General features: G+C 40.5%; 1 protein-coding gene across 3 annotated transcripts in view; it reads left to right on the top strand.

The window, feature by feature from the left end:
• The window catches only part of LOC104473273 (serine palmitoyltransferase 1), a 40,198-nt gene that overhangs the window by 9,132 nt on the left and 17,381 nt on the right, over positions 1-13,685 (top strand). For all 3 annotated transcript variants that reach the window (XR_015261440.1, XM_086770476.1, XM_086770477.1), the window contains exons 4-5: positions 3,287-3,380; positions 3,865-3,937. Coding sequence is in view for 2 of the 3 variants with exons in the window: in XM_086770476.1 (XP_086626602.1) it covers positions 3,287-3,380; positions 3,865-3,937 (167 nt within the window). In the remaining variant the exon portion in view is untranslated. The remainder of the gene's footprint in view (positions 1-3,286; positions 3,381-3,864; positions 3,938-13,685) is intronic.

Here is a 13,685-nt window from a genome sequence, read left to right as displayed (position 1 = left end):
GCACTTTATCTTTGCCTTCATTGTGAGTCTGTATTGTTTGGTAGTAGTTTGTTTTATTTTTTTCTGAATATGTAGACTTAGACCTCTACAAGTTGTTAACATTTTCTATGTAGGGGTTGGGGGGAAACGTGTGATTTTGTGGCTAGCCACCTGGCGCTTCTTGAGAAGTTTTCCCTCTTTGGACAATCAGAAGTGGTGGAAATGCTTGATGGCAAAGTTGTTTTGTGAGAAAGTTATAGCTTAGCATTACTTTTTCGTGTGTTACGAGGCTTTTAAAATTTTTTGCTGACTTAGGCAAGAGTCACAGTCTTTCAGAAATTGCTTTGAACTTTCTTTCACAAGTTTCAGATTTTTTTATATCAGTAACTTTTACAATAACAGCATTCTTAATATCTTACTAGTGACACTAATAATTTAAAATAATTTAGTGACTGAGCATGACTGTGTGCTGTCATAGGGAGCTCTGTTTTGATGGCTCTGCCACCACGAGAAGTCTGCCTTAGAAAAGAGATGCCTATTTTAATCAACTTTGAACAATCCTTCAGTTACTGTTCAGGATTTTGAAACAAGCAGTACTGTGGAGTTAAAGGAAGTGTAGGGTGTTTAAAAAAAAAAAAATCTGGACAAATATATCTTTTTAGGTTAATTCAGAAAATGTTTAAATTATTTAGAATTTTCCAGCGCTTACAGCTAGGGAATGTATTGTGACAGAGTGTTAATGGGTTGTGGCTGTTAAACTTGATAATGGCTACATGGAAAACTTGGCATTTGTCTTGTAAGGTTTAAATTGCCAACTACCTAGCTTCTTGTAAGTTGATCAACAGCTATGAGGTTGTAACTTGGGCTATAAACTTAACCCATATGTGGATAGGGTTTATATAGGCTCATAACCACATAAGAAGCATTAAATATTTCAGTAAAAATTTTGGCCCACTGTGGGAGGAGACAGTCTTCCTCCTCCCTCAGTATGGTAGGCAGTTTGTGCCTTACGTTAGGCACATTTCTGCTGAACACTTGCATAGTCCCAGTAATGTTGCCAAGTGATAAGCAAATCAAATAATGCAGAGACTTGTCCAAAAAAAAGTGACTGTTCTTGAATGAGTAGTGAAGAAGTTAGCCATGACAACTCAGTTACGGTCCAGAAATCAGTTACTTCTTGTGGTAGCCTTTCTGTGAACTAATCTGTGCAAGAAGCTTAGTTGTAGAAGATCTCATTCAGAAAATGTAAACAGTGTGTCTGCAAAATTCTCATGCTGATTCTCATTTTGCTTTAAAATAAAAAGGCACTAGTGATCTCGCTTTTATTATCTTCTGCAACTGATTTTTTCAATACATGCAACACTTGTGAGATAAGTGAGGAGTCCAAGTAAAGATGAAGTACTTTTGGTCCTTAAAAGATACTATGTCTGAAGGACTTAATTGCAAGTTCTTTGAATGTAGCTTGAAATCATGTTTTTATTTACGGTTTCAGCTGGATCATTCAGTATCTCGTAACTGCTGTCCTTTACCATGATACCTAATGAACTATGTTATACTAGGGGAAGGGAGATATGGGTAACTATGAAGAAATTAAGTGTTCCACTGTTTTCCTTTTGCAAAGACTTGCTTTTGGCATTGTGAGGAAGGTTTTATGATACTGTTAGCATCCATGTTTTGAATATAATCATTCACTGGAATAAGCTTTCCTATGAGTGTTTCCTGGCTAACCGTGAGTGTTCCTTTAGAAGATTGAGTAAAATTCTCATAGCAAAGTGTGGCCTTGTTTTCCTAAGCTGCAGCTTTGTTAGGGGCAAGTTGTGTGTTTTCTAGGTTTGAGAGATGGAACTCTGGGGGCAAATTGTTGTAAATTTACCAGATTTATTAGTATACTGGGAATATACTGAACCTTGTGTTAGTGCCAAAATGCATAGATATAGCTTTTGTGAATATCTGCAAGCCTAACTAGTTACTTTGGTACAGCTTGTTGATGAGCGATACAGAGGAACAGATCAATGTATATTTTTAATGGCAGTGAGTTCCCTAAGACTGTTTGCGCATTTGTATAATGCTACTACTGTGCAGAAGATGTACTGCACTACCGCAGGACTGCTCCTTTGTGAGGTCAGGTTCAGCTTGTGTCGGTTTAGGGTTAATGGAATGACACTGATGAAGATGCATAGCACATGCACTGTGTTAATAGAAAGTTTTCCAAAGCTGTTTTGTAAGCTTTGCAATTGCTTGATTGAAGCAACATGTGCTTAATTTTTAAAATGAATAGATATGAAACAAAATTATGGAGGTTTTTTTTTTTTTCAGTGAAGTTCAGGTGGTTTGGTATTATTCTTAACTTATAGTGAATAGGTTGGACTTCAAGTTTATTTCCTTTGCACAGCAAATGTAGCTGTTGAAATATTGTCAGCAACCAGATTTGGAGCAGCTATGCACAGACATTTGATGTTTGAGCAGCCCTTTTAAATTTTGATTGTGAAAACTGCTTAGTGCTACTTTCCACATGGGGAAAGCTTGTTGAAACTATTGTGATTGAGGAGCGTATTTGACAACACATACAGAAATGGGCAGACATAAAGTTTTGTATTTGGCTTAGCTTTGAGACTTCTCTACACTCTGAGTGATCAATTGAAACTTTGACTTTTGTAATATTGAAGTGTATAATTGCCATAACATCATTGCTTTTAGAATACAGCACAAAGTTGTGATGCTTGCATTTGAAGGGGTAATAGCTATTTTTATCTTCTATTTTTTAATAATTTTATCTAAATTATAATTTTTTAGGGCAGAAGATTTCTCTCCTCTTTGCTTCATATATATTGTACTCTTGTTAATTTGTTAATATGGGATGTTTTCACACTTCTGTGTTTCCTGATTACATGAGTTATTTTAATTTAATTTTTATTATGGAAGTAAGTAGCAATGAAATTTCCTTCTTTTCTTCTTTCAAGTACATATCATCTTGCCTTTAAAGGAGAAGCTTTATTTGTCTTATCATAAGTCATCTTTGAATTAAATTTTCAGAAAGGAAACATTACAATAAGTATCTCAGGAAGATATTTACTATTTACTTATTAACTACAGAAATACAGTTTTTGCTGAATATTGTAGTATATTTTTGACTTTACACTGATCTTAAATATTGATTAACAGCTGCAAAGGAAGTGTTGGAAAGAAGGAATGTTTGAAAAAGCTGTGTGCCTTTTACTGTTGAGAAACAAAAGTTCTGTACTGTTTGACTGTTCATGAAATGGCAACTATTCATTCATAACAATAGATCTGTAATTTTTTTTTTCAGTCCTCCCACCCATATAATCACTGTTAATGGGAAGGAATGTATAAACTTTGCATCATTTAACTTTCTTGGGCTTTTGGATAATGAAAAGGTTAAGGTGAGTTCTTCCAGTTATTGTATTTGTGTGATTATTCTTCTTTTACTTTGTATGTCATCTGGAAATTAAGAATGACTTCAGAAAGCACAAATTTTTTCGAGGAAGTATACTTCTAAAGCAGCAAGGAAGATTATGAACCTTGTAATTTTGTGCTATTTAAGTTAGTCTTTTTATCTTTTTACTAAAGTTTGATCTGATATACTTATGGCATACTAGCTGATTATCAGGTTAGCCTAGTATTGAATGTCCTTTATCATTAGCATACAAAGAATGATACTTAAACACTTGTCTAAAATAGTTTTGATGTGAAATAAATTTGTAGAATTCAGTACATTATTATACTTTCTGCAAAGCAGGTCATGTTACATGATGCAAGAACTGGCCTTTGTACAGTGGTATAAAATTGTCAATGTGAAGTGTATAGAAGTGTTAGAGATCTAGTGTAGGTATAATTATTTCATGTTTCAATTCTTTTCTGTTACAGAGTGCAGCTCAGGCGTCTCTGAAGAAATATGGTGTTGGGACTTGTGGACCTAGAGGATTCTATGGTACTTTTGGTGAGTTATGTTCTTTGATCTTCCTTTAGAGGTGTTCAGGCTGGTTCAGAAAGTCAGCCAAAATAGTCCGATATGTAAGCAGAAAGTTATTTCTATCACTGTGAAGAACAGTTAGCCTCTAACACTTCTTACTGTAATTCTTAAGGATTGGTGGCATTTATTGCTCGTAGCTTTGTTTCTTATTCATTTTATGTGTTTTCATACTCTTTCTCATGCTAGTCTTGGAGGACAATTGCAAAGTTAAATATAATCTGTTTTAATTCTAGTCAACATACTAGAAAGAGAAAATAAGCATATTAGAATTTAATCATGTGCATGCTGAATTTAAGTGTTAATTAATAATAAGTTTCTAAGTAGATCCCAAGAGGGCAGTCTGATTTCTATGATAAAGATCATTGGTTAGATTTATCTAATGCTGTCATCAGAATGATGTTTTCCTTTACTGATAACTTAATGTTGTACTTAAGAGATTTTATGATGTAAGCAGGTTGTTACTAAGGGCTTTTTCATTCTATTTGAGAAGTAGTAAATTGTTAAGTAGCAACTTCTGGAAACAGTTCTTTGCAGGCATTGGTATTTTGAAATACTGCATGGAAGGCAAGAGTAATACATGAATAGCTGCATAGTTGCAGGCTAAAACCGTCGACTCATCATCTTGTGCACATTGTGATCTCTTCCTGGAGGTAATGGAATTCGCAGTGTGTTTGTACTGAAATGTTTTCATAGAGTTTGCTTTCTATAGCCTTGAATTGAAGACTAACTTGAGCTTTTCTCAGTTAAATTAGTCCTTTAAGTGCTCAACCATGTAGTGTACCTATTTTGATTTGTTAGAAGTCTGTATATCAGAACAAAGTTGAGTCTTTGATATCAGTCTTATAGATTGTTCCTTAGTCTCAAACTGTAATTCATTTCTGAAGAAGTTGGTGTTAGCCCATTCGTTAATAGAGGGCTTTTACGAAGCTAGATTCCCTCGGTGATCGCAGTTCAGCAGTGATCTACTGGAATTCCTACAGACTTTTTTTTTTCCCAAGAAAACTTAAAATCTCCAAGAAACTTGTGGACTGATGCCTCCTGCCTTTTAAGTGCTTTTAAGGCTTATTTTAAGTTTTGTGAAATCTTTCACACAGCTTCTTTCTAGCAATTATTCAAAACAGACTGGTTAAAGATTTATTTTCTCTGGTAAGCAAGAGATTCTTTGTGTTATTTCCTGCCCTCTTTAGAGGTCTAATCCTAAGATCCAAACTGTATAGCTTTTGCATTTAATTTGATTGCTGTTCGTTGGCTTCTGAATTTTTTGGGTAAATGCGCCATTTCACAAAGCAAGGGATATAATCTGTGGTATTGTTGCATGACATCTTAAGTGAAGAAATGATGTTATACTCACCTATTTGAGTTACTGTCTCTTACAGATAATGTAGTGGAGAATTAGTTTTAAAATTGAGACAAACACCTGCTGGTGTTGTTGGATCCCAAATTGTCTTCCCATTTTCCTTTGTCTTTAAACATTTGAGTATTACAGGATTATGAGTCTAATAAGAAACACTTCTTACATCAGTAATGTTGTGTGCCTCAAACTTGTCACACAATTTTCGTTTGCTGTGACTTTGGTAAATGAGTCATGTTGTGTCTAGAACGACATAGTTTCCTTTCACTTAAGTATATAGGATTTAATTGATCATAGTCAATTGTTGTCACTCAGAATTATCCCCTCTTATAGCCTTATACTTTGTATTGATATTTGAGATCTCTACTTCGAAACATAGATATCATGTTATAATTTATTTTAAATGGAGACTTGATTCTTCATATCTCTGTTTTAAGGGATTTTTTAGGTTTAGTGAGTCCATATTAAGACATTTTTGCTTTGTGCTGTATCTGAAAACTACATCCATGCCTTTATCCTGTGATAAACTTGAAATACTAGTATATTCACACATAACTGAATCTTTCTGGTTACTTTCTCCATAATGACATCTGAGGGGTGTATCGCTTTTTTGGTGATGGGTTTTTTTTTAAGGTTACTGTTGATTGCCTGGCAGCCACAGTTTCAGTACTACTGTGAAGATCAGGACTGGCTACGCAATAAAATATATAAAAGATAATAATTTGGTCTCAGTTTTGCTTTTGACTTATGTGCAAGCACATCGTAGGCACTAAACTGGCACTTCATAGCAGTTGATGACAATAATAGCTTTATTAAGGTTTCAGAATTATATAGAAAGCTGTTCCAGTCTTATCTTCCTCTATACAAATGTACTCTGGGTAGTGTTTGCAGCTATCACTTAAGCTAGGATAGTCCCAGTGATGTAACCAGACTAAAGTGAATCATTGCAATGAAGAACAGGAGAGTCGGATAGTATTCTGTTTTTATCACGGTGGAATGGTAGCGAAGCCTTAATTGATACTGTTTTAAGCTTTTTAACCTCACAGTTATACAACACATTCATTCCCTTATGTAATGATGTATCAAATTTGTGTATGCTGTGTGTCACTCTGAAGTTAAATATTCTTACTCTTGGCAAAATTTACTAGGCTTGTAGAATTTTTTTCCTTAGCCTGATTATATTCAATAGCTCATTATTACTAACAGTATTTCTTTTGCTCACTGTTTTTACCTAGTCCTTGCTCAGTGTAGTGGTGGTTGATGCTGAGTAAAGCTCAGTGAGAAGCATGCAAGTTTTCATTTTTAACTATGATGATCTTGTAATCTTTTCCAATTTTTAGTTGAAGGATGTAGGTGGTCTTTTACACTCAGACAAATAATTTTTCTCCATTAGATGTCAATAGCTGAGCACTCAAAGTAGTAGTTCAGGCCTTGTTTCCTCTAATTTGTTATTCTCTACTGAAAAGGCTTCAAGAAGGGATGTTTTTGGCTGTATGTTGTTTATATAGCATGTTTTATTTTTGGTGCTTGCTGCCAGAAAAAGATCTTTCTTTGGCTTTTTATTCAGTAATTGATTCAAACTTCATCCATCCTGTTTTGAAACCTGACTGGAGATTATTTCATTGGTCCTGAAGTTCATGTAGCAATAAACAATAAAGAAAAAGAAACAAATATTCTGAAAAAGGACTACTTCAAATCTCTTTATGAAAGTAGATTAAATAACTCCAATCAGTATCCTTCCTTCCAAAGACTTTGGAGAAGAAAGGCTATTCTAGGTTTCTCTGAATGTGTATTATGTCTAATACAGTTGAGCAAAGTGATAGGAAAAGAAAACTTTCAGATAGTAAGTGATTAAACTGTTTCTTTCTATTTAAAACTAGTGGAAAACCAAATAAAATAATTACTTACTGTTCAATTTTTTGATGCTCAGGTAAACATCAGGAAAGGATTGTTGAAGATGTATAGTTTGCAGTCTGTGGATAAAATTGCTCTTGGTTGTGATGGGGAGACTGTTGTTTGAAGACATACCTTTTGCTTTTGTTTTGTAAATGTATGGATCAGATGGATGTGCCTTTTATGGAAATGTTATGCTAGATATTTGTTTAGTATGGCAAAGGTAAGGTTTTTACAAAGCCCTTTCTTGCTACACCCTTGCTGTTGGTACCTGACCAGAAATAGTAACATTGACACAACCGTGCGTCATAGGCTATTGAGGAATCTGTGTTCTTAGCTGATGTTGCCTTATTTGATTTTTTGTTTCAATGAACTTTCAATAATGGCAAAAAGGTAACATTTGGCTAACGGTGATCTTTCAAGTCACAAACTAAGGGCCTCTATTTGCCTTTTAATCTTGCTTATTTCCAGTTGATAAAAGGCATAATTCTCTAACATTTTCCAAGCAGAAACAGTTAGTTGCAAGACAGTTACACAATTAAAATAGCAGTTTATCTGACACGGTGTGATGGTTTAGCCCGAATCACTACACAGTTTCTCGCTCACTCTCCCCCTCCCCAGGGGGATGGGGAAGAGAATTGGGAAGGAAGGAGAACTCGTGGGTTGAGATGAAGACAATTTACTAAAATAAAAGGGAAAACTACAATAATAACAGAATATAAGGATATTAAAAATACACAAAGTGAACAATATGTGCTTTCTCACCACCCGATGTCCCAATGACCGATAAAGCCCGTCCCGAGCAGCGATCACGGAAAACAAAACCGAGCAGCAAGCAAAGGAGCAAAAGGGAGCCAGCAAGGTAGGGGGAACGATGCCAGCAAAAACAAGCAGGAAGGATGGATGCCAGGAAGGCAGATACCTGCCCTCGCCTGCCCCCACTTACATACTGAGCATGACGTTTATGGCATGGAATACTCTCTTTGGCCAGTTTGGATCAATTATGTTGTCTGTCTTTCTCCCAGCTTCCTACATCTGCAAATTAGCGAGACTTGGAAAGCAGGACGGTGTCCTTGGTCTCATTCACAACAACTGGTATCATCAGGGTGTTTATGAACATTCTTCACACACAAAATCCAAAACATACCGACTACTGAGAGGAAAAATTAACTCCATCCCTGCCAAAACCAGGACAGTATCCACCCCTTATTCCATACCATCTACATCATGCGTATACATATATATATATATATATATATATATATACACACACACACACACACACACACAGATGTAACTCCTTCAATCTATGGGCTATCTCTCTAAAGTCTGAGTTCATTTAGTTCATGACTTTGGGTTCCATCTGTCATACAGTCTTTCAGGACAAGAGAGATGGTATGTAGTATGGGACTGTTGCATGCTGCATCTGGAACTCGCAGTTGGTACATCTGGCGTGGCTGGTGTATCATGTCCATGGTCTGCAAGTTGAAGATGTTGAGGAAATCTTGAGGAAATTGTTGGGCGCCAGTTCCTGTTCCATCATCGTTGCATCTCTCTTGGTTTTATTGAAGCTCATTCTTCACTGATCAGGGTGTTCCTTGCTGCAATACCTTTGATATGACATATAAGAACTATGGAAATGATTATATACAGTTCAAATTATTGGCTGTTCTCACCTAGAATCAGATCTCCTTGAGGTACACATCGGACTTCCCCATCCTCCCGCATCACCCACCAAGTACATCCAGGTCCTTGAGCAAAAGCAATCCCAAGGGTGGGTTTGCCTTTGCCCAGGGGAGGAATAACTCAGACCTTCTTTCCTAACATATTCCTTAGATGCACTACAGGGACTTTGTCACCCTCTACAACATGTAACAGTTCTGACTGGGCAGGGCCAGCTCGATTGGTGGATCCCCGAGTGTTAACTAACCAGGTAGCTTTTGCTAAATGTTTATCCCAATTTTTGAAGGTCCCACCACCCATTGATTTCAGTGTAGTTTTCAGCAGTCCATTGTACCGTTCAATCTTTCCAGAGGCTGGTGCATGATAGGGGATGTGATATACCCACTTAATGCCGTGCTCTTTGGCCCAGGTATCTATGAGATTGTTTCGGAAATGAGTCCCATTGTCTGACTCAATTCTTTCTGGAGTACCATGTCGCCAGAGAACTTGCTTCTCAAGGCCCAAGATGGTGTTTCGGGCAGTGGCATGGGGTACGGGATAAGTCTCTAGCCACCCAGTGGTGGCTTCCACCATTGTAAGCACATGGCGCTTACCTTGACGGGTTTGTGGGAGTGTGATGTAATCAATTTGCCAGGCCTCTCCATACTTCAGCCATCGTTCCCCATACCAAAGAGGCTTTAACCGCTTGGCCTGCTTAATTGCAGCACATGTTTCACATTCATGGATAACCTATGCAATGGTATCCATGGTCAAGTCCACCCCTCGATCACGAACCCATTTGTATGTTGCATCTCTTCCTTGATGGCCCGAGGTATCATGAGCCCACCGGGCTAAAAATAGTTCACTTCTGTGTTGCCAGTCTAGGTCCACTTGGGAAACTTTAATCTTAGCAGCCTGATCCACCCTTTGGTTATTTTGGTGTTCTTCTGTGGCTCGACTCTTGGGTACGTGGGCATCTACGTGACGTACTTTTACAACCAGATTCTCTAACGGGGCAGCAATATCTTGCCACAGTGCGGCAGCCCAGATGGGCTTGCCTCTGCGCTGCCAGTTGCTCTGCTTCCATTGCTTTAACCACCCCCACAGAGCATTTGCCACCATCCATGAGTCAGTGTAGAGATAGAGTTTTGGCCATTTTTCCCGTTCAGTGATGTCCAAAGCCAACTGGATGGCCTTCACCTCTGCAAACTGACTCGATTCACCTTGGCCGTCAGTAGCTTCTGCAACTCGTCGTGTAGGACTCCACACAGCAGCTTTCCACTTCCGATGTTTTCCTACAATAAGACAGGACCCATCAGTGAACAGGGCGTATCTCTTCTCATCTTCTGGTAAATTATTATATGGTGGGGCTTCTTCAGCACGTGTCACCTCTTCCTCCGGTGGCATTCCAAAATCTTTGCCTTCTGGCCAATCTGTGATCACTTCTAAGATTCCTGGGCGATTGGGGTTTCCTATTCGGGCTCGCTGTGTGATCCCGTTTACTCCATGTGGCATCAGTTGCATGATGTGTAGAGGGGACCTTCCCTTTGAACATCCAGCCCTGCACTGGCAGTTGGGGTGCCAGGAGGAGCTGTGCTTCAGTACCAATCACTTCTGAAGCAGCTCAAACTCCTTCGTATGCTGCCAGTATCTCTTTTTCAGTTGGAGTATAGCAGGCCTCAGATCCTCTATATCCCCGGCTCCAAAAGCCTAGGCGTCGACCTCGAGTCTCCCCTGGTGTTCTCTGCCAAAGACTCCAGGTAGGGCCATTCTCCCCAGCTGCGGTGTAGAGATTGTTTTTAACATCTTGCCCTGTCCGGACTGGCCCAAGGGCTGCTGCATGAACAATCTCCTGTTTAATTTGTTCAAAGGCTTGTCGTTGTTCAGGGCCCCATTTAAAATCATTCCTCTTTCGAGTCACTTCATAGAGAGGGCTTACAATCATACTGTAATTTGGAATATGCATTCTCCAGAAACCCACAACACCCAAGAAAGCCTGTGTTTCCTTTTTTGTTAGCTGGTGGAGCCATAGCTGTTATTTTGTTGACTACATCCATTGGAATGTGATGACGTCCATCTTGCCATTTTACTCCTAAAAACTGGATTTCTTGTGCAGGCCCCTTGACTTTGTTTTATGGCAAAACCGGCTTTCAGAAGGATTTGGATTATTTTCTCTCCTTTTTGAAAAACTTCTGCTGCTGTATTGCCCAATACGATGATGTCATCAATGTATTGCAGGTGCTCTGGAGCTCCACCCTTTTCTAGTACAGTCTGGATCAGTCCATGACAAATGGTGGGGCTGTGTTTCCACCCCTGGGGCAATCAATTCCAGGTATGCTGGACACCCCTCCAAGTGAAAGCAAACTGTGGCCTGCATTCTGGTGCCAAAGGGATGGAGAAGAACGCATTGGCAATATCGATGGTGGCATACCACTTGGCTGCTTTTGACTCCAGTTCATACTGAAGTTCTAGCATGTCTGGCACGGCAGCACTCATTGGTGGTGTTACCTCATTCAGGCCACGATAGTCCACTGTTAGTCTCCATTCTCCGTTAGATTTTCTCACTGGCCATATGGGACTGTTAAAGGGTGAGCGGGACTTGCTGATCACTCCCTGGCTCTCCAGTCGACGAATCAGCTTGAGGATGGGGATTGTGGAGTCTCGGTTGGTGCGGTATTGCCGCCGGTGCACTGTGGTGGTAGCAATTGGTACCTGTTGTTCCTCAATCTTCAGTAATCCCACAACAGAAGGGTCCTTTGAGAGCTTGGGCAAGGTGGCCAGCTGTTTATTCTCCTCTGTCTCCACAGTGGCTATACCAAAAGCCCACCGGTACCCTCTTGGGTCTTTGAAATACCCACTCCTGAGGTAATCTATACCAAGAATGCATGGAGCATCTGGGCCAGTCACTATGGGGTGCTTTTGCCACTCATTTCCAGTCAAACTTACTTCAGCCTCCAATACAGTCAGTTCTTGGGATCCTCCTGTCACTCCAGAAATACAAATGGGTTCTGCCCCTTTATAACTTGATGGCATTAGGGTACACTGTGCACCAGTGTCTACTAGAGCCTTATACTCTCGTGGGTCTGATGTGCCAGGCCATTTAATCCATACAGTCCAATAAACTCTGTTGTCCCTCTCCTCCGCCTGGCTGGAGGCAGGGCCCCTCTAGTCCTGTTCATAATATTCATCGCTCACTTCCTGTGAATATGAATTAGAATTCCCTTCCATAGGTTCATAGGTAAGATCAGCCCTTCTATTCCGTCTGGGGAACTGTCCACTGGAGACCGGAGCAGCAGTTTTCCAGGGAGAACCTCTATTTGCAAATGTTTTTCCCCGCAGCTCACGTACCCGTGCCTCTAGGTCTGAGGTAGGTTTCCCATCCCACTTTCTCATGTCCTCTCCTTGGTCACGCAAGGTAAACCACAGGATACCTCGCCGTGTGTACCGTCTCTCTTGAGCAGGGAAACGTTTACTCCTAATAGCTGAAATACTGCTCTGTATGGGCGGGGAGTAGGACCTATCCTCTTTTAACTGCTGGACCTCCCGAGACAGTTTCTCCACAGCTGAGACGAGGGAAGAAGAGAGAGTGTCTTCATATTGCCGGAGCTGAGTAGCCAATTCATCTATTGTTGGTCCTTCTCCCTCTTTCCAGAGCATAATTGCCAATGAATTGGCATACGATGATGGTACACTCCGTAGAAACTTCCGCCACATGAGCCATGTGCACCGGACTTCATCTGGATCTTGGGGTGACTCCTCGCTGTCTAGGTCACTATAAATGGCTTCCAGCACAGCTAATTCCCTTAGGTACTGGATACCTCTCTCTATAGTGGTCCACTTGCCTGGGTGATAAGTAATATCTTCCTTGAAGGGATATCTTTCCTTCATGCTTGACAGGAGTCGCCTCCAGAGGCTGAGAGCTTGTGCACCTCTTCCAATCACTTTGTCAATGCCTGCTTCCCTAGAAAGGGATCCCAGCTGTTTAGCTTCCTTACCTTCTAATTCCAGGCTACTGGCCCCATTATCCCAGCATCGAAGCAACCAGGTGAGAAAGTGCTCGCCTGGACGGCGGCCAAAATCTTTTCGTATGTCTCGTAACTCATTCAGGGATAAGGATCGGGTGGTTTCAGTCTCATTTATGAGTTCCTCTCTCATGAGTTCTCTCTCATAAGTTCCTCTTCTTCCTCCTCTGTTCGTGATGGTCCTGGTTTTCCCTCATCCCTTACTAAACGAGCTGACTTTCGCTTCCAAGATTTCTTCTTCTGTACAGGGGCGACTGATACTGACACACGTTGGTTCTCTGATTCGGCTGCAGTGCCAGTAGCTAGAGTTGGAATAGCCGCAGTGCCTGTCGTTGGGGCTGGAGTAGCCGCAGGGCCGGTAGCCGGGGCTGGAGTAGCCACAGGGCCGGTAGCTGGGGCTGGAGTAGCCGCAGTGCCGGTAGCTGGGGCTGGAGTAGCCGCAGGGCCGGTAGCCGGGGCTGGAGTAGCCGCAGGGCCGGTAGCCGGGGCTGGAGTAGCCGCAGTGCCGGTAGCTGGGGCTGGAGTAGCCATGGTATCGGTCGGTTGATTTTTTCTCCCTTCTTCCTGAGGGTGCTGCACGTTAAGCAGTGTTTGGTAGATACTAGCCAGTGCCCAGCACAAAGCGGTAAGCTTTGCCTCTTTAGAATAGCTATGGCATTTTTCTTTCAAATATTCGATCACTTCATCTGGATTCTGTAGTTGTTCGGGAGTGAAGTTCCAGACCATTGGAGGTGAGAAGTTCTCTAGGTACCTGCCTGTCTTCTCCCACATACCATGCCACCCCTGC

The sequence above is a fragment of the Chlamydotis macqueenii genome, chromosome Z (assembly GCF_036417535.1).
Source record: "Chlamydotis macqueenii isolate bChlMac1 chromosome Z, bChlMac1.mat, whole genome shotgun sequence".
NCBI classification, from domain to species: domain Eukaryota; kingdom Metazoa; phylum Chordata; class Aves; order Otidiformes; family Otididae; genus Chlamydotis; species Chlamydotis macqueenii.
The sequence above is the reverse complement of the archived record's forward strand: the minus strand, read 5'-3'. Positions and strand labels throughout refer to the sequence as shown.